Raw genomic sequence first — 26,486 nt, 5'->3', positions numbered from 1 at the left:
ATAAACTCATTTTAGTAAGTCCTGAACCACAGTGAGTTACTCCATCTTCATTTCATCTCAAGAAGTGTCCTTATGATTTCACCCTCATGATCACAATACTTATTTAGTGAACAGTGTAAAGCTTAAAAAAGGAAAGGCCAAAAATCCCCCTTGTATTAAAACACCCTGAGGAAAAGGCAAAAATTCCTTAAAATGCAATTAGACAAGCAAAACCACACTGTAAATATTTATGTCATATACGCACAGTGTCCACGCTCCTCTGTTGTCACTAATTAAGTTATTGTCTATGCATTCCTTCAGGGGACAATGACACAGCCTTCCTGGCACAAATGAATGGTTTGTTATATAGCAGAAAGGGTACTTCTACCATTTTAACAGGCAAATTGCATTCCTCCGGGAACTTCCACAAGAAAAACCCTGGAGATGCAGATTTGTCACAAACTGCACTTGTTCCTTGGCACAGCTAAAATAGGTCATTCGATGGTATTTCTCGGTACAGTTTAATGCAAGACATTTATAAGACTTTAATAGATAGGCCACTTTAAACACCATGAAACCTATCAGCCACAAGATGTCACACGTGAGGGAACTGTGAGGTTTTGTACAAAGGTATTTTTAGAGAAAATTCAGCATTACTTCTAAAATGCAACTCATGTATCTATGTCCATCATACATGAAAAAGAAAACTTACTGGCATCACTCTTCCTTCTTCATCGCAGACACACATTATCACTTCCACATTTCTTTGAGTTGTTTTATTGTATTTATCAAAGTCTCCATACAGCAATGTAATATAAATGTCATTTCTTATATCTCCTACGCAAGAAATTGAAAAGTTAGAAAACAAAAAAGGAAACCAGCGAAAAAGCTGTGAGAGCACGGGGTCACCCGAACTTCACAGGAGTACCGCTTTTTCTGCCGTGAAACAGATAAAAACCCATTTTTCTCCGCCTGAACTTAAATTTTCAGCTGTTATTCTTAGGTATGCAGATACTGCGGTTTGAAACAACCAAATGAGAATCCTGACTCGAGGCAATTCTCGTCCTGCACTGACACCTGCTGGTGAGGGGGCTGATGATGCCGTTACTCATTTTTCCCAGATCTACAGCTCTCTTTCGTGAGGAGCCTTCATATTTTTTCCCCTCTGAACTAATCAATACGCCTTCTAAAGGAATCTAGATTTGACCTGAAGGGAGGCAGGGGTTGTGCTGTGGTGGTTTTGTTTGTTTTCATAAAGGAGCACTACAGACAGCGACTTGAATTGGAAAATATAAATCAAAAGAAAAACCCCAAGAGATTGTGAACTCCTATGTTTATTATTACTAAATGACAGTGATAAGTTGCAATAAAAATAAGGTTAATAATTTAAAATTCAAGTAAGCTTCTACCGTAATCTCTTTAGAAGATGAAAAAAAAACAACCTACGTACAAGGAGCTAGGATTATCCCTGTCTGTCATAATTTTGGTTTTCTGTTTCAGTACTAGAAAATACTTTCCAAGAATTTAAGTATTTTATATAAGCCTCTAATACTGGAACAAAACTTACCACGAAGAGTGAATTCAAAGGGGTCTCTGAGTCACGCATTACAGAAATCAGTAAATAAGACTGCAGTTGGTGCTTATTACCTGAGGGAATGGGAGAAAAGAACTCCATTCCTATTACAGAACAAAGCACCTCCTACCTGGCATGATGATTTCAGGAAATCCTAGCTTTCTAGCAACAACTGTAGTTCTGTCTACAAGATGTGGATAGTCCTTTCTAGTTTGAATCACATCTCCAACAAGCATTTTCACAGTTACCCAGAGACCTATTGAGAGAAAAATAACAACAACAACAAAGATTACATTCATAGCAAGGAAAAAAAAGGAAAAAAATCTGTCTTCAGATGACTGTCACCAACACCCATCAAAATTGGGATAAGAACTCATTTTCTCTACTTCATTTAGCTGAAAGTTCTGTAATCCAACACTAGTAGCTAGTAATTACTAGTAGCTAGTAATTGAAATAAGATACTGCCACAAACTCATGCTGCTTCACTTCCATCAAAGTTGACCAGCCTCCATTGTGGGGATACAGCTCTAACAAAGACCCTCCCGAAAAGGTAAACCATCAAAAACGAAGTTCCACAAAAATACCTTGTTACTTAAAATCAAACAAACAAATCTACTTTACCTTGTCCACCACTGTCCCCTTTTGATGCGGTGACTTTGCTTAGGAGACTGTGTAAAAAATCATTCTCTGCCATTACCCTGTGGGAGAAACAATAATTTTTACTAGGAGTAAGTGCTAAATATATCGAACCCCATTCAGAACAGAAGTGACAAGAAGGCTCAGTCCACTTTGCAGTACTTCACCTTACTGGGTCACACTGTAATTTCATAACTCTCACTCCCAGCTGCCGACTGCTCGCATCAAACTTACGTGCCCACTGAAGCAAAAAGGATCCAGTCAGCAAGTTTACGAACACCATTTTGTGACAAAGTGACAATATGAAAGCTAATTTTGTAGGCATGCACAAGGCGAGTGCATTCACCAACATGCCGCTCCAGTCCTCTTTCCCTGATCAGCAGCCTGACAAACAAATGAACTTCAAACATTTTCAGCTACTTTTGCAAGGAGAAACAAATTCTTACCTAACAAATGTGGTGAAACAAATTTTAAACAAATGGAACAATAGGAGAATGTGTCATGCACAGGTCTTGCAGAATTAAATTTATTCTCTGTTTGACAGAGCATCGGTGCTATGTAGAATACATAAATATGTTTGTAGTGAATACTGGCATGTCTCCATTTGATCTGCAAGTATCATAATCATATTGTCAGGCAGCTGGCCTGGCATTTCTTTTAAAGGCAGTTAACGTGTGACAATTCAACTACTTTTTAACTGAAACCCAATTTTTACACAGATTTTTCCCAAATCCAAGCCAGAATCATGCACAAAGTACTCGTTATTCATATGCGGAAAGCTTTCTGTTGAGCATGTATAACTGTTTTACTCATGTTCTGTTAAACAAGGACCAGCTGTCTGAAGGAGCACATTCACAGAAATATACATTAATTTAATATACTATGTAACCCCTCTTAAGTCTCAAATGCCTTTTAAAGAAATACTTAAATCATTAGCATGATTAAATCGTGACGTTGTTAAAAGGAAAAACTACTTTTTCTGAAACATTTTATGATTGTTACAGCCAAAAACATAGAAACAGTTTTGTTTGTTTAAAAAAAAAAAAAAAAGGTATCAGTGACCATCTTACGGGTGAAAGGGAATGAAATGCTGCTTTTCTTCATCACTTTCAGCTTTTCCTTTTATGATATCTGTAATGTCCATAACTAGAAGAGTAACAGAAAAATCATCAAACATATAATAGCATCACAAAATAGCTCCTCTTCTCTCTTCATGGTGTACATTAATGTGCTTGTACTTCTAGCTAAATATGGATTTATTTTTTTTCCATTAGCAAGCAGTGCAGCCCAATAGGGGTAGACCTTAGGGACAGAACATGTAGCATGAAGTCCACACCACAGACACGACATTGTGTAAAGAGAGAATTACTTCAGATTGCTTTTGGTCTAATCCCATGAATACAGGTATGAGTGCATTGGTGGTGCTCTTGGGACACAGTTGTGGTTTTATTTCATCTGCAAAGAATTCTGTTACTATCCTATGGCACTGTTTTGGTTTGCACTGCATAGCAGTAAGCATCAATTATTAGGAAAATACATTCAAAAGCACATTTCTGACCTGAAAATGCTAATGTCTGTGCAGTTGTTATGGCCTTAAAAAAAATCAAACATGGAAGACAACCGATATGGTTGTTTTGAATCTCTATCAAGGCATGTCAGACTAGTACGGTCCAGCGTTGACAAGTATTACTTGGGTCCTATCTCTGATACAGTCAGCACAGGAGACATCAGTTACCTGCCACTCCAAAGGGCCGTCTAAGTCCTTGTGTGTATTTCTTTGAGTTACTGTCTCTGAGATCCATCCTTCCAACTCGGACTATTTGACAAACTAGGTAAACTTTGTCTCGGCTAAGGTCTTTATTTCCAAGATCCTAAGATACAAATGAAAAAGAACTGAAGGATTAGTTGAGGCAGAAGCAAGCTGTGAAATCTAAATGGGACCTCCACTAATAAATAGAGCCTCAGTAACTGATGGATTTAAAAAAAGAAATAAGAAACAAAAACCAAACACACTCAAACTGAGCCCACAAAAGAATGGAAAACCTGACAGTGTAAAGGTTGAAGAAAATAAAAGGTAAGAAACACAGAGAAAACTGCAGCAACCAAGAGGTACAGCAGGTAAAAATAATAGTCAAGTAAATAGTAAATTTGGGAAGCAGCAAACTGGTTTCAAGAAAGGTCACTGAAGCATTGTCACTGCCTTAAAGCACTCAGTGACTGGTCATCTCGTTCTGTCACTAAGATGTCTTCTGCTTCCTTCTTCACATTGCTCAATCTTCAGGAGTTCTGACAGTGACCACAGAGAAAAGACAAGCCAATTTGCAAATACGAATAAGATAAACGGGAGAACACTTACTGTGAATACTACTTTAAGGTTGTTGAGCATATCAATTTCCTTCGGAAAGCCTCTGCTCCCCCATCTCACCAAGTAGTTCTCACTGTTTCAAAGATAAATATCTTGTTGTCATGGGATTTAAAAATTCTTCCCTTTCACAGTACAGCAAACCCACAGTACATAACAAAGGTTGCACAACAGACAGTAGTCTCTGGTGATTGCTTAAATCTAATACCAGACTAAATAGACAAGAAGAATGCTATACAAAATAATCTGAACACAAGACAGGACAGCACCTGTTTTGGAAGAAACATGACTGTGATCATAATCTTTTTGACAGGAATACCCAATAGAATCTTAATCTATCTTTGAATTTATAAATTAATTCCATTTTGTCCCCTTCATCCCATTGCAGTACTTCACTCTGGACACCCATCAAGAATAATCACTTAAGTGTTCCCAGGTTTCCCCAAAATTCTGAAATGCTTAGCCCAGGAATTTCCCATTAACCTACTTCGGATCCCTCACCTTGGAATTCTTTAATAGCCACCAACAACTAAATTTGCCCACACTTCCCTTTCCTTTGGGTTTTCTTCCTTTCATTTACATATGCTCTGCATTACTAGCACATTGGCAGCTATTTTGCTTCATTTTGGCTAGGTCCTTTTGCTACTCTGTTGCAAGAAAAGGAAAGCTTACCTTATAATTGTTGATTTCAGGGGGTCATATAGCGACATAAAGAGTTCCGCATCCTCTCCAATTCGGCATACAAAATTCCTCACAAAGACATACAGACTGTGGGTGGGGGATGAAGACATTCGGGAGTATGATGCATAATCTGGTTGATCCTTTGACTACACAGAAGAAGGAAAAGAATTAGCTACATTAGTACCACTTGTAAAGAGAAAATGTATCAAGCTGTCTCTACAGAGGCAAGCCTAAAGTCTGGAAGACACCTTGTCTAAACACAGTAGGATACACCAGAAAGCCTACTATCCACATTGTGATGGGGCTTCAGTACGCTGGGAGCACTAGCAAAAGAAAATACACCTCTTTGAAGAGGGAACAAATAACATGCTGAGATAAGGACACAGCTGAGGAGGTTCACTAACTCTGAAACAGGCTCCCAAGTTTTACCTACGTCCCAATTTAACCACCAAGGAATAGCTACTTACTCTTTGGTGTCCTAAAACTCTTTTAGCGCATTTTTAAAACAAGTCAATGCACTCTGTTGCAGACTACTAAGTTTCATTTTCCTTATACTGTCAGTCAATGACATTCAGATGTCTGGGAAACAAGACTTCTTCAGTGACACTGCTGAGAACAACTCACAAAGTGCTTTCCAGTGATTTGTCATGGGCATTATTCAACTGTCACAACGGCCCAACTTTCTTTTACTTAGGTGTTTTGCTTAGAATCATAGACTAGTTAGGGTTGGAAAGGACCTTAAGATCATCCAGTTCCAACTCCCCTGCCATGGGCAGGGACACCTCTCACTAAACCATGTCATCGAAGGCTCTGTCCAACCTGGCCTTAAACACACAGTCCCTAATGAAGAGTCCCTCCCCAACATCCTTATAGGACCCCTTCAGATACTGGAAGGCTGCTATGAGGTCCCCACGCAGCCTTCTCTTCTCCAGGCTGAACAGCCCCGACTTTCTCAGCCTGTCTTCATACGGGAGGTGCTCCAGTCCCCTGATCATCCTCGTGGCCTCCTCTGGACTTGTTCCAACAGTTCCATGTCCTTTTTATGTTGAGGACACCAGAACTGCACACAATGCTCCAGGTGAGGTCTCACAAGAGCAGAGTAGAGGGGCAGGATCACCTCCTTCGCCCTGCTGGTCACGCTCCTTTTGATGCAGCCCAGGATACGGTTGGCTTTCTGGGCTGCGAGCGCACACTGCAGCCGGCTCATGTTCATTTTCTCATCGACCAGCACCCCCAAGTCCTTCTCTGCAGGGCCGCTCTAAATCTCTTCTTTGCCCAATCTGTAGCTGTGCCTGGGATTGCTCCGACCCACGTGTAGGACCTTGCACTTGTCATGGTTGAACTTCATAAGGTTGGCATCAGCCCACCTCACAAGCGTGTCAAGGTCCCTCTGGATGGCATCCCTTCCCTCCAGCGTATCAACCGGACCACACAGCTTGGTGTCATCGGCAAACTTGCTGAGGGCGCTCTCAATCCCACTGTCCATGTCAGCGACGAAGATGTTAAACAAGACCGGTCCCAACACCGATCCCTGAGGGACAGCACTTGCTACCAGTCTCCAGCTGGACATTGAGCCATTGACCACAACTCTTTGTGTGCGGCCATCCAGCCAGTTCTTTATCCACCGAGTGGTCCATCCATCAAATTGATATCTCTCCAATTTAGAGAGAAGGATGTCGTGTGGGACAGTGTCAAACGCTTTGCACAAGTCCAGGTAGATGACGTCAGCTGCTTTACCCCTGTCCATCAGTTCCGTAGCCCTATCATAGAAGGCCACCAAATTGGTCAGGCAGGATTTCCCCTTAGTGAAGCCATGCTGGCTGTCACCAAGCACCTTGTTGTTCTTCATGTGCCTTAGCATGCCTTCCAGGAGAATGTGCTCCAAGGTTTTGCCAGGCACAGAGGTGAGACTGACTGGTCTGTAATTCCCCGGGTCTTCCATTTTCCCCTTCTTGAAAATGGGGGTTACATTTCCCTTTTTCCAGTCGTCGGGAACTTCACCTGACTGCCATGATTTTTCAAATACGATGGCCAGTGGCTTAGCAACTTCATTCGCCAGCTCCTTCAGGACCTGCAGATGGATTTCATCAGGTCCCATGGACTTGTGCACGTTCAGGTTCTTAAGGTGGTCTCAAGCCAGATCCTCTCCTACAGTGGGCCTAAGGTCTTCATTGTCACAGTCCTAAACTTGCTTTATTACAGTTTACTTTCTTATGAATCCAGGAATGAACTCAAGTATCTTACAAATCCCTGAACAGATTTAATATAGAGAAAGGTCAAGGAAGAGCAGTCACCTTCTTTGCATTGTAAAAGATGAAATGTATGCACTCATCAGCTTTGCTTAGGCATGCTAACTTCTGGTGTCCACAAGATTATGCTGAGTTCACCTGAGTTCCTCTTTAATGAGCTTAAATTCTTCAACTCCATCAGACTAACTAACAAGCAACATACAGCAAACAATTAGTTGTCTCACAAGATCTTCTATGAGCAAGCCTTGGTTACTCATAGCTTGCAGGCTGAATTCCAAGTACGTAACTATTCACTAAGTGAATCAGCCTACTCAGTAACTCACAGATAGAATGAGGAAAAGTATTTCCATTTAGGAACCCAACAACTGATTTAGAAGCCACTTTAGAAACAGACTTTCATCCTAACCCACAGCCTGAATCCAGTGCATAAATGCAGCAAAATCAGTTTGAGGCTCTGCCATATTTATAATAAATGAACGTGATTCTACTCTTAAGTCAGACGCAAAAGTTTCCACTAGCTTTCATGGTAGGTTACAACCTTCAACCCTTTAATAGGTAAAATCAAAATGAAAATCCAGTACAAGTGATTAAGTTTACCAGTCATTCCTACCATTTCTTCTTTAATTCGCTCAGTGATTTTATTCGTTGCTTCTTCATGAGCATGAAATAGGCTGATGACACTGGTTTTATCTGGATCCAAGATATTTCCATCTTCATCTCTAACTGTCAAATCTAGCTCAAGTATTCTGTGAAAATACAAAGGGCATAAAGGCAGGATTATTTCCTTCTACAGAAATAAAGCTTAGAGATCGAATGCACAAGGAGCTGCTTCAAGGTTTAAATACATGTAACAGCCTTTCACTGAAGAAAAAATTAACTGAATTATTTTCTTTTCAAGCTGTTGTACAGTATTTATGCATTTTGGGAATTTACAGTAATGTCAAAAAAGCATTTAAATGCCTCTCATGTAGAGTAGATTCACCATGTTGAGTGACTTCAAACAGTCTTCATCTCTTTCGCTTTCTAACAGACAACCTTTGCAATCGAGGTGCCTAAGTTTTTCCTGTTGGCTTCTGCTTTCCTGTTGCTCTCTTTGCCTCCTAGTCCTGTTACTTTACTATGCTCTGCTTTCTTGCTCTCATACAAATCATGCCTTTTTTCCTTCCACTCTTCCCCCACCCCAACGTTAAAAACCTCAAGTCTTACCTCCATATGTCCTTACACATTCTTGTCCACAGTGTCTTAGTGTCACCTCAGTCAAGAGATACCCCTTCTTGCCTACCCAGGATCTCACTCTTCCATGCCTCTCTAAAATCAGACTACTTCATGCCAGACGGTGGTTTTCACAATTTCTAAGAGGCACTGGCTGCCCTTCTGGCACTGCTAATGTTGTTTGAAGCAGTCTGTATCAGATTGCAAGCCACCTTCATCACCTTACATGATTACCCACAACCTCTCCAGATTTGGTGTTCAGTCTCCTCTTCCCATTCAGCCTCCTCTGTCATTCCCCTTTACTCCTTCCCCACAGTGTTTCCTTCACACATCACAACTCAAACCCACACTTTCTCACACTTACAAATACTATACAACTCTCACTATTCCTCTACAAAATCCCAAGCCATTTTGAATATCTTGCCCCTAGATAACCCCATTTTTACCTGAAATGTGTTGTATTGCACTGGCTTTTCATTGGTAAAAAACAAAGCATTTTGTCAGATAGCTATTCTATCCCTGATAGTTTCACTTCTATAAACCAGAGTTTTGCCTGGAAATTCCCTAAGTAAATTGGGGTGAGGGTGGTGGTGTGTTGCCTCTAGCAAAGGCTCTGTACACTTCAGACTTTTGCTATTCATCCACCACACTAAGGCCTCTCTGAACACTTTTGAAGTGGTAGCCTAACACTACTGGTGGTAGACTGTGTTTGTGAAAGTTGGAAATGTTTTGGGTCCCAAGTTATATATGGGTCCCTGATGTTATACATATATATGAAGGCCAGTTATCTGACCTCAAATCTTTACAATTGACAAACTCATATATCTGTAGTTAAATAAATGAGTATTTTGAAAAAGCAATAACAATTGGTTATGAGAAGCCTCAAAATACATGGTAGTTACTATAATCACACAAATAACAGGCAGAAGTTTGAAAAGGAAGATTCATTATGTCTACATCTTGCCTTAATGAGCTACAAAACTGCAAAGAGGAAAACTTGATCATCATCTCTTCTCTAGCTGGTTGCTTTAAAATAAATCATGTTTTCCGGAAGCAATGTATGCCACTTACTTGTTACCATAGTCAATTTTGGAGGTGACTTTCTGTTTGAGTTCTTTCAGCTCATCTTTTGGCAAAGTCCCGGACAGAAGCTGTGACCGCCACTCCATGAGGTCATACATCATGGACTGCACCTGCTGGAACTGCTCCTTCTTATTCGTCTATGATAGAAAAGAAAACAGTAGGTTTCAAACTTGACACTGAAGCGAAGCATTGGTCTCAACAATCCGAGGATGTGTCCTATTTAATGCTAAGTAATTGCAGAAGCAAGAATTAGGCTACCTACTAGCCCTGGCTTCTTTACTCCTCTCATCCCACAAATTTTTAAGGACAGGACCTTCCATGTGACCACAAAGAAATTCTATTAAATGTAAATTGTTTGCATGGGGACAGGGAATTGCATTATTTTGGGTTTAATTGTGCTGTTTTAAAATTCATGAACCAAGTCTCATCAGGAGAAAACATTATAAAAGCAGTTTAGGTCTGTATGAGATACTGATAAGAACGCTGTGGTACGAATATACTCAAGAGAATAGTGGGAGAATGCACAGAAGTCACTAAAGCAGTTCCAGTGTCATTAAAAAACATTAAAAGTTTTAATTGTTGACATTAACAAGAGGAAGACTCAGAAGTGACAAGTTTCAGGAAATACATTAATGAGGAAAAACCACCCATATTCAAGATTTCTTTGCCCCAGCAGAGAAAAAGCAAAATCCAATGGCTGAGATCCTGGAGCAGTCAGTGCAAGTTGTTGAAACAGGTTAGTAGAAGAGACAACTCAGGTACTGTGGAATTTGCTATCTTTTGATGATTTTCCAGGAAACACTTTATGACTTTTCGGCCATCAGACTTAGGTTAAACAAGCCACTAGAATCAGTAGAGATTAATGTAGGGTTACAACAAGCAAGATAAAACAGATAAATCAAAACTAAGGCATTTATCACTTCTAAGTTCCACACTGCACTGTGGACATTACAAGCATATGCAAAAGATCACCATGAGTAGAGGCTGCTTGCTCGCAATTAACACAGACGCTGATGCAGTGGCCCTTTTGACTAATGCCTCCAAATTCATTGCACTTTTATGTATAGGTAAAAGTGCTCACAGGAAAGGAAATGGTTTTCTCCAAGATGGGAAAAAGATAAACAAATGCTTTTCTTTAAGAGATGTAGGTTAAGATACTGAAAGTAAAAAGATTGACTTCTTGAAACTGCCTGTTGTTAATAGCTACACACTCCCACTACACACTAGAACAACTTTTGTTGTAACATTCGAGAACATGGTGAATCTTTTTCAAATGAATCTTAGTTATGTTTGATGCTCTTATCTTGAAACCTGTCAACTCTAAAAAGAACAATTATGGAAAGTTTATCATGTACAGGGTACTCAGGGTTTGAACCAAAAGCATGCAGTTACACTACTCTTGTCAGCAAGCCAGCCTTTTCATTTAAAGCCATTGAAGAAAATGGTAATCATCTAAGTAGTGATGAAGAAGTAATCGTTTAAATCCTTCCAGATCCTGCCCTGCATCTAAGAAAAGACACCAATTTGAACAAGACCTCAAGATGCTTGAATAGGACTAATTACCAGGCCGCACACAGAATGCAAAAATGTCATACCACATAGAGTTGTTTCCAGATGCTTCCCCATTCCCAAAGAGTAGTGGTAACTTCTTGAACTAAAGGGATTTCAGCAGGTATTGTATTTTCTGAATGTCTAGAAAGAGAAGAAATTCTAACACAATGAAAATGAAAAAGAGTGTCTGAATTTCACAGGTTTATATTATAGTTACTATGTTTAAGGCATGTGAACGCCTTAAAACTTATTCTTCTGCAGGTAAGATCCTTAGTGTAATAAAACATTCAATACCTTTTCTTTTCAACAGGAACTTCCTTGATGTGGATGAAAGATTTAGGAAATATTCCCTGTTGAAGGAGAACAAAAAATATCAACATCTATTCTCCAAGAGCATTTAGGGAACAACCATGACTAATCTCCAAATTAAACTGCTGTCTATCTAGTTTTCTGTCCAGGTAGATGCATTTGTCTGACTGACAAATAACAGAAGTTTCGTCCTATCCATTTTTGCAAACACAGAATGCATAGGATTACATTTCTTCATTAAAAAAGTCATCTTCCACCCCCCCAATGTACTCCCCCACAAAACAGAAGATTTAAACAGTAGTTTAGTGAAATCTGATGAAATTGATAATACTTCTTAAAACATGTAATGCATTTTGACTTTGAAACCCTTCAGCAATATTAAAAATTAGTTGAAAGGTAGTGGTTAGTACTGTTAAATATTTTCCCTTTTAAGTTTTAGATTAAATTTTAGGCTATTAAAATACAAATTTTAATTAAACAATTATAGCATTTTGAGCCAAAAGAAATGTCAAAGGAGTATTTAAAACACAGATGTACTGGACAGGATGGGGACCCATTCTCTCATAGCCACCCTCAAGTACTGCAGATCAGGCAGCTGATAACTCCTTTGGGTAGCTTCCACTAAAATACTACATTGCATCAAGAACTTTGGTGAATTCCCCCATGACTAGCCTGTCTCCCCCCTCACTTCTGGTGAGCTAGTTCACCTTATTTGCTTGCTTCCATTTCTCTGCAGTTGTATTGGAGCTCATAGAACATGAGAAACAACAGGCAGAAGCCTGGAGATCACAGTTATTCATTCCTCTGTCTTTTAGGATGAGCAGCCATTGAGCAATGAAATGAAACAGTAAATCAAGCATCTAATACTTCCAAAAGGAAATTAGAATATTTTACTGTCACATGCAGTTTGAAAATGGACACAAATTAGTTACTCTAAGTCAATGCAAGTTATTGTTAATCCCTACAAGTCACTGAATACAGAACAAGAAAAAGGGAAAATGTAAAAGAAAGACTATACTGATTTTTTTCTGATGCATATTCTCTGCCAGCAATGGTCCCTTTGCTCCCCAGACATCACACTTTAAGGGACTGTGAAGGTTTTGAACATCTTTTTTCCAGGCTAGAGATGCAAATTCCACCAAACATTTTTACTGTAATGTAGGCCTGAGTCTCTAACTTGAAATGCCTTTGCAGCGCTGCACCCTGAAAGAATCTGGTACTAAGAGCAAGTTTCAAAAGAAATGCTTTTCTTCCAGAAAAGTGCATTTGAAACTACAGAGTAATTTTCTTGCTACTTAAGTCAGGAGTCATCCTACATAAGGTAAAAACAATTCATTTGTGGCTTTCCATATTTAGAAATAGGAATATAGACTTTTTTATCAATATGATTTTTTACTTATATTTAAGACATTAAGTCTCATGGGAGTTGTTCATATTGCATGTAGACTAAAGAATCCTTGAAAAAAAGTGCAGAACCAGACATGTAGAGCAAATTCACTCAAAAAGTTATTTCAAATGATGTCTTCCTCAGTGTGTTAACCCGAAGGCACAGTAATATTGTCTTAATTGATCTGCTTCTCCCAGTCCTTCTAGTAGTTACCAACACTGTCCAGGACAAACGCTGATTGTTCTATTCGTCAGGAAAGAGCTGACTTCAGAGATCACAGAGGACTATCTGACAAGAGATACTAATAAAAACCTTCATGGGTTAATTCCTTAAAAACAGTCTCATAGGAATGAACGGCATGATCTTACCTCTGATCCTTTATGTCTTACTAGATAACCCTTGTACCAACCTAAAAAGAAGAAAGGATGCACTTGGTATGACAGAACACATGCATGAAAAAGTATATTAGAAAATCACAAGGTTTGTTTCATATAAGAACTATCTAGCATAGCATGTTAAAAATTAATAATAAATCCAAAACTACATGGATGAAAGCAAGTCAAATATCAGGAAGAATACTGAGCGTGACTTGCACATTAGCAAGTATTATTATATGGTCTCTTTTCAAGTCTTGCATAGTAAGCACAGACAATCTTACACAGATTATAATACCCACACACTCACATTAAAAAAAGGTAGGATAAGTTGTTTTGTAATGCAATATATAATAAACACACACACATATATATCTCTTAACCAAGATCACTCATGATACTGGATAGCCCATCAAGCTCATCCAGTTGTGTTCTAGGTGTCCTATTAATCCAACGCAGTATATGGTAGTTATACATCCAGCTTCCCTGAATGTAAGAACAGGCCATCTTTCTGCCATAAGGAATTACAGCTTTTGGACATAACTCAAAAGTTACTCCTACTGTAAAGTTCAAGACAGAACCTCAAGAAAATGAATGGCTTTTATGGGGCTCCTTCTCCATTTATAACAAGGAACCCCTTCTGAAAGAAAAGAGTGCAGGACTGCAGTACTAGTTCAGGCTTTGTTCCATCTATGCCCCAGTGCAGTCACAATAAACATCTAAAAAGAACATATAGAGTTTACCCTTACTAAATCATAGCAGAAGCCACATTCAATGTGCACACATTCTATCATGAAACATTACTTACATAGCAACAGTATTCAACTCTGCTGAATGTTTCTTCTATTCCATCCAAAGCAAGCATTTTATGATCAAAAGCATACATTTTCTGGTATAGTTTCATGAGCAGATATTACCTTTTCTCTCTCTCCATTTCAGGTATTTGAGCTGTGCAACCAAGACATAAACAAAGAAATCCCAAACCCGAAGCAGTCCTGTGAGAAAGGCAATGTTGCAAGGCTCAGGAGAATCACTGACCTCAAAAACAGACTCCGGATTTTTTTCTCAGCACTGGGAGTTTTTTTTCCCCACTATCTTCTCAATAATAAAATTCCTCCTTACTTCTAAAACTGAATTACTTGCACATAGTCTCCAATTTACATCCAAGCGTGTCAAATCTGTTCAATCCCATTTGTTGTTACTGCACATGTACGTCTGGGCACATTCTGTGCACGCAAAACAAACTAAAATAGCATGAAAAATGAGCGTAGGAAAAACCTGTTACTGTTGGTTACTCTTCAGCTGCAGCTGGCAGCATGTTTCTTCAGATATCTGATAAAAGACAACTTACTGGCACAACGCTTAAAAAAACTTCTTCACTGGCGAATGTATTGCATAATGCAAGCTGTGACAGTGTATGTAAAGGGTAGAAGATTCAGAAAGGACTTTTAGATAAAAAACCACCACAAGTTCACCACTCAACTCGCTAGGGTGGGCTGACAACAAAGGTACCACAGGAGACAGAAACCTGGAATGTTGTTTCTGCCATTAACAGAGACAACACAGGGATGAGGAGGTTTCTGAATAATCAATTGTCCTGGGTTCAGCAGCAGCAGTCATTTTTCTCCTTCTTAGTAGCTAGTGCAGTGCTGTGTTTTCATTTTTTGGCCTGGGAACAGTGCTGATAACGCCGATGTTTTCAGTTGCTGCTCGAATGTTTGGTCTGGCCAAGGACTTTGTGAGCCTCATGCTCTGCCAGGGAGGAGGGGAAGCCGGGAGGAAGCAGAGACAGGACACCTGACCCAAGCTAGCCAAAGAGGTATCCATACCACAGCACGGCATGCCAGGGATGTAACAGGGAGGGACCCGGAAGGGCTGGGGGGACGGCAGGGTTGGAGGAGGTATCGGTCAGTGCTTGGCTGGGGGGAGTGGGGCGAGTTATTGGTCAGCTGGTGTTGAGGTGTTGTATTCTTTCCCCTTGTTATTTCGTTTATCATTATTATTATTGGTGGTAGCAGCAGTGATTTGTGTGATACCTTAGTTACTGAACTGTTCTTATCTCAACCCGTGGGAGTTGCATTCTTTTCGATTCTCCTCTCCATCCCTCCAGGTGTAGAGGGAGGGCAAGAAGGGGGGGAGTGAGAGAGCGACTGTGTGATTTATGGATGACTTTTGTTTAAACCACGACACCACTGTATTCTTTCGTTGCCAAAATGTTTAGAATGGAGGCTTACAGATTTATGTAGACCTTTCATTTTTAGGAGAGAACACAAATATCACTCACGACAGAGATGCATCTATTGACTAAGCGCCTAGTGAGCGACATCAGTATTTTCACTGATACTTTGAGACAGTGAATTTCTCTTAGAAACAGAAGAGGAAAAAAACATGCTTCTGCTCCCAAAACATGGAAGGTATGGTTCCTCAGATGCTTTTCTCTCTAACACTTTGTTGCTCCCCTGCAAAACAACCTAGAGCTCTGTGAAATGAAACGGGCTAGGCTCAAAAGTGCCTTTCAGCACCAAGCTGTCTATAAGTGCATAGTGCAGCAGCTGGCCTGTCCCTTTCAATGTAACTACAGTTAATAAGACAGCACTGACAGACAGTGCAAGTAAGTTGATGATTTTACAATACATTTTGCAAAGCTTGAAGCACTTCATAATTCATTTTTTTAACTCTTACTTAGTCAAGCACATCACTGCAGATTGAAAATGAGTTACTATTACAGTGAACATTTGCAGATGCCTGTTGAGTTAGTAATAATTTCACCCTATTGTTTTATACTAATAAGAACTTCAGTAGGTGGGGCAGACTTGGGAGAGAATTCAGTAACATTGTGAAAGTATAGATCACATCCTTGCGGAGGAATACACTAGCACTACAGTATCAACAGTGAATTCAGCTTCACAAATGCACAAAGCTACGTAAGTCTGGATCAGGATGCTGGCTATCTGTCATGCATGACTTGGACTTCCGTTGTTTAGCATGTTCTGTAAGCTGGATGCTTTTCAGAAATGTTTGATCATGCTGACCTACAGACTACTTTAACATATCACATTTCCATCTTGTGCTATAGGATGATCAGGGTGCGGAGTATCTCCTAGAAACAAATATTTAGTTTAGCGCGAAAAATGAACTCTATTAAAACATCAATCAAACCTACTGTAAGTCTCATCAGGTACACTATAGCTGCATGAACTTCACAGACTCTACTTGAAGACTTCCTCATTCGGTAACTGCTTCCCAAAAAAGCACATGTACTGCAACATTTCTGATTTTGGCTCTCCAGAAAGGAATAGGCTGTTCCTCAAAATACACCACAACCAATACAAATAAGAACGTTAGACAACTACTTATGCAACATGGAGAATTGCTAAGGAGTAAAAGGGTTAAGTTATTCAAATAAACCTATCGCCTGGAGACAACTGACTTACCTTCACAGGACTCCAAGATATGGACCACGTCACCAATCTGTAAAGTCAGTTGTGGTATTCCTGTGCCTTTGAAATTGTATATAGCTGAAAAATTGAAGGATGAAAATAATGTTTTTCAATACAGCCATAAACTGGAATTAAACTGAAAACCACGCAGTGTTACTAAGATTTTGATACACTAGAATAAACAAAGGGAATCATAATTCTATCAAAAAGTTTCATCTGTTACCATTACTTAATCTTTTTTCTTATGAAAATGCAAAGGTGTTGAAAACAGACAATGTTGAAAACAAACAAATCTACATACACATAAAAACGAGCTGTTCTTTATAACCACTCTGCACAGGATTTAAGAGCACCTACTTAGATGCAGGTCGTCAGTATATACATGTTGATTGTGCTGGAGAACTGTTAGTCCAGTGCACGATTTACAGGAATTTATGGCTACACGGGTGAGAAGGGGCACAGACATGCATACAGAAACTGAATTTACTGAGTTCTTTCCTGGGTTTAGATGCTTCATCTTAACATGAAACTGTGTTTCATATGGAAACAAGCAGAAAGTTTCATCATCTTCTGCACTTACTCTGAAAAGATCACAGGAGCAGTGGATTTTAAGTGTTCTAATCAGAAGCTTATCTGTATGTGGTTAAGAAAGAGCCATGTTTCAGAGAGATTTCAAGAACAGCAGCTTCTTTACTAGCTCTTACACTCCAGTGTTACAGGATGTGGGCTGCTCTGCTAAACATTGGTTTCTGTGTATTTTTTCTTCATGGGCATGGTTATAGACTTTTACAGGAGCATTACAGAGTAGAAGTGGTTATTGAAGGTAGTATCACACAGGGAAACTGAATCAAATGAGTAAGCCTGAAGCCATGACTAAATTATCCAGGTAGGAACAGCACACTCGCTGGTAAACACGACCTCTGTTGCTCACCAGAGACAGCAATTTGCTTCCTTTTCTCATGACAGTGTCCAAATCCATAGACACAGAGCATTCAAACTCATATAACACTGGGCCTAGCTTCAGTATATTCCTACACACCTTTTGCTCACCTGTCCCCTCTGGCTTCTAAAACATGATATTCATTTCTGTTAGACCAAAATGTATACTAATGACACATTTTAGTTAAAGTTATGTTTAAAATCTCAAATCCAACTGCCTTTCATACAAACGTCTCAGATAGGAGGGCAGAGCTAATCCGATTCACCCTCTTCATTGTTCGAGTTCCATAAATTGAGTTTCTAATTTCTTTTGCCATCATTATATTTGTTATATTTCTTGGACAGAAATTAGAAGGAATTCCAGATTCAACTAAGAGGCGTATTAGACCAAAAGTAAGTTGCTATTTTTGTTGACATAAAGAGGCCTTCCCACCACTTTCTCCTCCTGACTGGGCAGAGCAGGGCTTCAGTCATTAAACATCATGGGGAGGCAGGGAAAAAAACAAAAGAGAAAAAGAAAAATTAACTGACAAGTGAGGCTCTGCTGTCCATGTTTAAGAGAATCTTGAAGCTGCCTCCTCAGTGATCCAGAAAACTGCCTTAGCTCAACACAAATGTGAATTTCAGTATAGATTTGTATGGTGGACGTGTGGCTATATTCTGACCAGCTTCCTTTTGTTCATCTTGACACAGATTTCAAGAACTAGAAGATGGCAAACAAGCCTCCCTTATTTCATGAGATATTTCCACCAGAGTGTTTGGGGGGGGTGTGAGTGCTCTTACTATATTCCTGAAGGGTCCATACAGATGAAGATCACTGTTGACCAGCAGCTACTTTATATTTCAAAAATATGCTGCTCTATTTCCAGGTGTATTGACCTCAAAATACAGATACAACTCACCAAGCCATATATTCACATTGTATATTGGGTTTGTGCTCTTAAAGCCTTCATTTAAAAACAAGGGACGTGGCTCTATCAGCTCAGACATTTCTAAATGAGTAAGTGGAAACTTGAGAAAGATTTGACTGTAGATTTTGGATTGTTTGGTAGGATAAGTTTCACAGATTCTTTTACAAAGTTTTAAGCTATAGACCTATCCAGACATTTCATTGTAAGAATTTATCTCCCACATACCACTGCAAAAAACTCTATATTAATACCATCAGCTTGCATCCAGTTGTATTATCTACAGCACCAGACAGCTTGACTATCACATCTGCTAGTTTTGAATTATGAGCTGTGAGTCAAAATTTGACTGTTCCATCCAGTTATGTCTCCTGTCAGCTGCGACTGATACCACTTCCTTTACAAACTGTGACACTCTCAGCACTGCAACTATCATCCCAGAATTAAACACCAGAGTTGTCCACTCCCTGGTTTCCCATATCTCAGCCACAAACACAAAGTGGGACAGCATCCTCAAGGCACAGAAGGTGGCCTGCTTGAAGACCTCAGCATTTATTCTAAATCCCAGTAGCAATTACTGGCCTCAGGAACAACGGACACCATGTCAGTAAGATCAGCAGGAGAGATTTGGACAGCATATGACAGCATATACCCAGCAGCCAGCATCAGACTAAGGCGTTCTCATCAATACTGTATCTGTCCACAGATGCCATCACATTCTCCCAAAATGGTGTAAACAATGCTAGGAAAACGACCCTTAAGACAATCTTCCTAAATATGGACTTCAAAGTTCATTGAGGATAGAGTTAGCAAATTTGTCCCATAACTTCAGCGGTAATTTTACAGCAGGACACACATGCACCACACAGAAAACAAAAACCCTAGTGCAAACCCCGCTTTGATTCTAGGGGTTTGGCTTAGCTCCCTCAGGAGCTGAGCTGGAAGCCAGCACACCTCAACAATGTTGCTTCAGAACAAAAGCCTAAAGAGATACTAGAAAGGATTCTCCAAACCGAAATATGCTAAAGGAGGATTTGAATTACACCTCAGGAAGATGGAAGTGTTCTCGTTCAGGCAAATAAGATCTCTAAGACAGCTACTTTAAAGAGCTTCTGTGTCCGATTCTGCTACCACTCTCACATTCAGCCATCCAGAGCACAAGTGAAGACAGCTACCTGTGCACATCCCAACAGCAAAAAAGGACTATCAGCGTTAAAGAAAACTCCTATTTGCATTTCATAACAACATATCTATTAAAGCCAGAGCTGTCAGATATGATGTGCACATCACTCCCACTGTATACAGATGCATGAATGCTGGTCACTACATGTGCGGCTATGAAGCCCGTCTCATTAAGCCACACAGGTATGTACATGTTTTCCAAAGTGGAGTAGTGAAAAATCTGTAGAGAGCATTTCAGAAGACACAAGGTAAATGAAACAGTCTCATACTGTCCAGAGGAAGATTCCTGTTACGAATTAAGAATTAAATTCAAACAACCACAAACTGAGACAGAAGCACAGTTAACATTTTGTAATTTAAATTATATGCCTTCCATTTAGAAGATGAGAAGTGGGGCAAAGGGGAAAGTGGAATAAAAACCATACTTTGTACCTCACTGGAAAGATTCACACACCAAACTCCAAAACAACCTCACAGGAATCCAGGTAATAGAATCCCTCCCTCAAAAAAACTAGATTTCTTAAGTATTTATGTACTTTAAAACCCCACATGCTTGGTATTTACATGATTAGACTGTAAGCTACTGCAGGATGGGAATAGCGAGTTAAGAAAATGCCACAGACTTGTAACACTGATGCTGTTTATTACCCTGATCTTCCTATCTGTCTTTTCTGCCCGTTTTCCTTGATGTGAAGACCCTGCCCTGTTCTTCATATTTTTGAGACTCACATTGTAGTAATAAGCCACATTTCAAGTTGGTCTCCTTGGCTACTTTCCACCCTACCACTTAAAGAGAATTAGAAACAACACTGTTGAAGTGTAGCTTCGCTGAACCAGCTCTTCATTTCACTTTACCGTAATAAGAGTATATGGAATGATTTCTATAACTCAGTAAGAGTTTTGCATATTCAAACACCTCCAATGAATAGCCAGCCTCAGCAAGAGTCCTGTTCCTGAGTAGTAATGTTTCCTTACAGATCAATTCTTTGTGTTCAGTTACCATTTTCTTCTCCTTAAAAACGGGGTGAAATCACTCAGCAAGAACACTGACAAGCTTCACCTGAAGACAGCATGCAGTCCTAACAGGATTAAAAGGATTTCTTGACTTCTGGAAAGAAACCTATAAAATTTGTACTGCGGTATAGTAATTCTTTAAGAGCCACCTACTATAATGAACATGACAGTGACACACTTCTGATGACTATTTCACAAGTCAGAGGAATGGATCAAAACTCAAGGTGGGGTAAAGGCTGAATTCATTTATTGCAAATCACACTCAGCAAAGGCTAACTCTTCATTTCTCAGATGAGCTGTCAGCTCAGGTAGTAGTTGAATACAGATTTCTTCTTGTGCTTAATCTTGGGGCCAGATGGAGGTTTTAGCTGACTTGAGCTACTTATTTTCCTTCTTAAACACAATAAAGCCAGTACGGATTATAAGCACCAAGAAGTTCTAGCACTCCCAACTAGTTCTATGACAATACTGCTCCTGACCCTCTACCTTTTTATAGAGAACAGTAGCGTTGCTCTTTTCTTAGAAATCTGTTCTTTATGAAGAGTATTTAACTGTGGTTCTTCCTTTCATGAAAAACAGTGGATTAAAAGATTCCTTTCCCAGCTTTGTTTTCATCTTACTTAAGTTCCCCTTTCTTTGTTTCCCAGCTGTCTGTGGGGTTCAAGGGTTGCATTTATGGAGTAGGCAACCTACCCTGAACAAAGCTCTGCCTCCCTTACAGCTCAGCCTTGTTTGATTTCAGAGATACCGAAGCATCCTCAGAGGTCTTCAGCAGATGAAATCAGACCAGCCAGTCACAGATCTTGGCTCTCGGGCTGAGCATATGCTTTGCTACAGTTTGAAAGAACTCACCCACTCCTCTCCTGCCCACAATGCAGGTCTTATAATACAATATTTAACAGGAAAAGAACCTTCTTTAGCCTAGGAAACAGACCTCCTTAGGGTGAGCAGAGAAACAGCGAGTGTACTGTTACCACACAGTGACACGGCTTGCACAGATTCCATTTTACATCAATGTCACACACGTGCTTGTAGCCTAGCACAGCAGAAGGAAACCCCGCCACAGTGTCACGTCTCCCCCATGACCTGCACTAGAAAAGTGATTCCCTGTTTTGGAGTTCCCGTTGGAAAGCACTGTCATGCCTGCTCTTCAGGAATCTGTTCAACAGGCCTAGAGGAAACATCTAAAACAATTCATATGCAACCATCTGTAACGCCTATGATAACTACAGTAGAAGGAATGTATACTCAAAGCAAACGTGGCAGTGTTAAAGAACTGCTGTTATTTTCCAGCTTTGAAATGCCTAAGATCTCATATGTTTCAGCTAAATGTACTTACCCTGAGCCTCACAGCCATGAGACTTAGGGAATTATCTGTATGGGAAGCAGGCCTAATCTCATTGCCTCATTACTAGCTCTCTGCACAGGCAAGTCTATGCAGACTTTGTTCTGAACTTTGTGACTTCAAGTGACTTCGCAGCTGACCAGGTTTACTTGTTTAAAAAGGAAAAAGTATCATCTCTGAGAATTATCAGGCTGTAAAGCAGAAGTCCATCTGCTGCATCAAAGTTGGATACATTGCTTCCTATACCTATTAAAGGAAATTTATCAAAGCTTTTTTTCAAGTTTATTAATCAACAACTATATTTGTGTTGTCTCTATGGCAGTTTAAACTCAACAGTATCAAAGCTTTGACACATTTGTCTCCTTTGAAACACCAGTAAAGTTCCTTAATATACATATAATCAGTCACAGCATTTCCTATTTGGGGCACTCCCTAATCCCTTCTCATTAATGGTGCTCTCTGCAGATTTCTTTTAGTCAAACAGTGGCAGTTTGTTTCTTTGAGCTCATCTCAACAGTAGGTCAGGTGCTGGATCCTTAATTTGCAGCAGGAAATGAAATTTTTAAACTTGCAAATAAATCTCTCTCCCCCCCCCCCCCCCCAACAACAACAGAGTTTTATGTTGCCCTTATCTACATTCTTCCTGACACAAAACTATCTCTGATGTCTTAAATGCTTCTGTAACAGCAGGTTAGCCTTCCAGGTAGTTCTAACACACGGTACACAAGTCATAGGTCACTGTGTTGGCACCTGGAAATATCCCAAGTCTCAGGACTCCTCATCCACATGATGCAACAGACTGAAGAGTGTTCAGGGGGGTGACTGACACAAGTAATCCACATGTCTTTGGCACAACAGGAGTTATAACAGAGTTATGATTCCAGTCTCTGTTGCAAACCTAAAGAACCTGACTGAAGGTGAGAACTGTCTGATTAGGGAGATGAGTGAGAGAAGGAGAAGCAATATATATACAGACCATGGTTCAGAAAGCAGTACCTGTACAGACTAGAGGTTGCACTGAGGTCACCCTACGAGCCACACGTAGTACATCCTCTAAAACAAGTGCCAGAGTTGTTAGAGCAGACAGTATGTGAAGAGCAGGAGCACTGGTCCAAGAAAATCTAGTCCAGAGTTTTTAAAAACTCCTGCATTTGTGTTGTCTGTATGGTACTTTAAGCTTAACAGTATCAAACTACTACAAATACATGTTACAGTCTATTATCTGATCCCATTTTATCCATTAAGTGCTCATGCTAAGTGATTCAGTTAAAAGGTGTACTACTTTGAAATATTGTTAGATCGCAGGTAGCAAGGACTATTGCTATACAAAATTGCATATTCTGATTAGTTTAAGTCAAATTGTTCAATCCGAACACACTGTAGTATCATGAAAATAAACTTCACAGGACTGGCATCAGTTGATGAAGAAACCTGTTTCACAAGCTCGTTTTTATTACGTGTGTGGTTTGCTGCACCTTCCAAATACAAAGGAGTCTTCTGTATCATACTGGCTTTTTGTCCACTCAGGGATCACACCGACTGCGAAGTGCCAAACAGTCAGAACTTCACTGCAAGCTGCCTGCTGAGCAAGTGACAGATCACAGCCAGGGCCTCATCAAACCTGGTACATTAGTCCACTGAAGCCATAGGTACAATAAAGTCCCTAGCCCATAGTACACTGAACATCAAGTCAGGTTATTTGGCCTCCACGATGTTAACAGTGATAGCACAACAGCAATAAGCTTTCTTTGTAATGGCATGAAACTCACCCAGACCCAAAATGCTCCTTGTAAGAGGCTGCTATAAGCAAACCTTGTTTTATATTATTCCCAGAAATAACCAATGTGTATCTTGAACTTTCATCCATGCGCGAGTTAACATCCATCACACACACAGGATAGAGATACCACAGACAACAAATCCAGTCAGTCTCCCAAATCAGCAGCTTTCAGAAAAACAAGTGAAAAATTTAGTACTTTCTGCTATTTACAAAACTGAAAGAGAAAATATCGGCACCCTTTATTTTGCAATACAAACTGCCACCAGAACAGGCTACTTCCATTTTGCAGTTCTACCACTGCTGTACATTGAAGCTGAACAGGAAGGCATTCTTTTCCTCTTACTGATTCCTCAATGGTTCATTTTATTTCATGAAGCCAGTTGGGTCTTCTGTTTTTAATGTGTATCACAATATGGCCTCCTTAAAATAACAAGCGTCTTCTAGAAGAATTTGGGGATCCCACATTTATAGCTACACTAGTAGGTAAAATAAAACAAGTAGCACAAGACTGTCTTGTGTAGAGAACCTGCAGTTAACTTCATTTCTTCAAGTACTTCAGCTGAGTCCTAATTTTAAAGCCTTTAAAAAAAAAAAAAAAAAATAACCACAAACCCAATTCAGTCCTTTATGCAAGTGAACATCATTCATGTTAAGATAAACTGATGCTGGAAGATGACTCTCCTTCCAAAAAGTATGACTTGCCAACTCATTATAGGTTTCTCTTCAACATTAAGTGACAGTCTCAGAAGCAACTTTAGGACTACCCTCCCCTTATATTTGCTTCCCCTTCCTTCTAGCTGCTGTATTATACACAATACCCAATCTGCTCTAAAATACCAAGGTGGGGAAAGCTGCATTCCTGTGAGAGAAAAACTGCTGGCACTCATGTACTGCTCATCATTGTGTCTAACAGATTACAACTTTGTACAAAATGGATCATCTTAATGAAGGCACCATGGTAAAACAGTGTTCAGTCCTCACACTACAACAAACAACTGCCCACATCCTGTTCAGAACCTCTGAAGACAACACTCAGACGGCAGTTCACCCAGTTACATACCCACGCCACTCTTCTTGTCTGTCTTGCTCCATCTTGCCATCGTACATGAATCCGTGAGGCTCTGAAGGATGCCGACCACCAAGGGAACCAAGGTTTATAGGACACAGGCTTCAAGATACGGAACAAAGGCACTGGAAGCAAGATCCCCTTCCCAGCTGCTGTCACTCAGGGCTAGCAGCAGGCTGAGGCAGCTGCGAGGGTGCTGCGAGATTTGCCGTTCTGAGCTGAGCTTCCTTCCTCTTTTCTCAACACAAGATCTCGTACCCCAGGGTTATGGGGGAGGGGAATCCCAAACTGGGTGTTGCTGTTGCACGATACTGGCAGTAACATATAAGCAAGCAAAAGGGAATGAAAAACCCCAGCCTGTGCCTGCACCACCACTGATCTTTAGCTCCAAGCTGAAGGCTGCTGCATGCAAAGCCCAGTTACACCAACAGTCTCTACACATTGACAAGTTCAGCTCCAAAACATCACAGGGGCCTTACTTCTTGCATTGTGCCCAAACTAGATGTTAAACTTTTGACTCCACAGGACTCCATCTCTGAAGCTACTTTCTTCCAACCTGTCCAGAAATGGGAAGCTGTTTTTCATAATAGACTTCTATTCTTAAGAGAAATGAAGACAAAGCTACATTTCAAACTACACCAGTTCTTTTTATCTTTTTACCTTTGGAGGAGAGTAGCAGAGTGTCTCTACTCTTGAAAAGCAGAACTTCCTTAAAGACTGTCAAGACAAAACTTTGTATATTTTTTCAGCCTTTACTTTCACACACGCTGCTGTGAGAGCAAACAGCATTTTGGATGTGCAAAGATCAAGCCAAGTTTTTGTTTAATTCGGATTACTGAATTGAAGACAAGTATGGCACCGTCATTCATGCTCTTTACTTGTAGTTGGGAATTAAACAGAAAATGCTTTAAAATATTTACTATTTGTAAACAAATTCATGTGACAATCCTGTCCCCTGGATGGGACACTGCAATTTAGCAATCCTTGTTTATCAGAGCCATTAAACAGAGTCCATGCTACTTCCCTCACAGTATTTTTGATAGCACATGACATGGCAGTTGTTAGTTTTAACCAGCAATCATGAGAAGCACAGGCTGCCTTGTTGCACATGGAACTCTGATGCGTATTTCTGGAGAAAAACCACCATGAAATCCATGTTTATGAAAGTGAGCATGATTCTGAGCAACTCAGCTTATCTCCATCTACAGACTATCAGCTTCATCAAAAGTTCACAATCTTTGTTTTCCATGGAACACCCACTTTCTAATTGTTTATCTATCAAACAGAATTTGAAGCTGAACCATTTCTTCTTTTAGTTTACCATGTATTTTGAGTAATAACTTCCTAACCAGTGATAACTATCTCCCTCACTCCTCTGACCCCCTGCTGCAGCAAATCACCCCTTCCCACATACTA

At 40.0% G+C, this 26,486-nt stretch overlaps 1 protein-coding gene across 1 annotated transcript in view; it reads right to left on the bottom strand.

Annotated features, from left to right (window-relative positions):
• The window catches only part of DOCK2 (dedicator of cytokinesis 2), a 166,280-nt gene extending 141,030 nt beyond the window's left edge, over positions 1–25,250 (bottom strand). The window contains exons 1-14 of the mRNA XM_065690729.1: positions 25,065–25,250; positions 16,831–16,914; positions 13,391–13,431; positions 11,621–11,676; positions 11,371–11,467; positions 9,764–9,912; positions 8,091–8,226; positions 5,223–5,377; positions 4,545–4,626; positions 3,924–4,059; positions 3,259–3,334; positions 2,174–2,250; positions 1,683–1,808; positions 692–816 (exon numbers count right to left, since the gene is read on the bottom strand). Of these exons, the coding sequence (XP_065546801.1) occupies positions 692–816; positions 1,683–1,808; positions 2,174–2,250; positions 3,259–3,334; positions 3,924–4,059; positions 4,545–4,626; positions 5,223–5,377; positions 8,091–8,226; positions 9,764–9,912; positions 11,371–11,467; positions 11,621–11,676; positions 13,391–13,431; positions 16,831–16,914; positions 25,065–25,104 (1,380 nt within the window). The 5' untranslated portion in view covers positions 25,105–25,250. The remainder of the gene's footprint in view (positions 1–691; positions 817–1,682; positions 1,809–2,173; positions 2,251–3,258; positions 3,335–3,923; positions 4,060–4,544; positions 4,627–5,222; positions 5,378–8,090; positions 8,227–9,763; positions 9,913–11,370; positions 11,468–11,620; positions 11,677–13,390; positions 13,432–16,830; positions 16,915–25,064) is intronic.
• Positions 25,251–26,486: the final 1,236 nt, after the last annotated feature.

Source organism: Lathamus discolor, chromosome 10 (genome assembly GCF_037157495.1).
Source record: "Lathamus discolor isolate bLatDis1 chromosome 10, bLatDis1.hap1, whole genome shotgun sequence".
NCBI lineage: Eukaryota > Metazoa > Chordata > Aves > Psittaciformes > Psittacidae > Lathamus > Lathamus discolor.
This window is presented reverse-complemented; position numbering and strand designations above follow the sequence as displayed.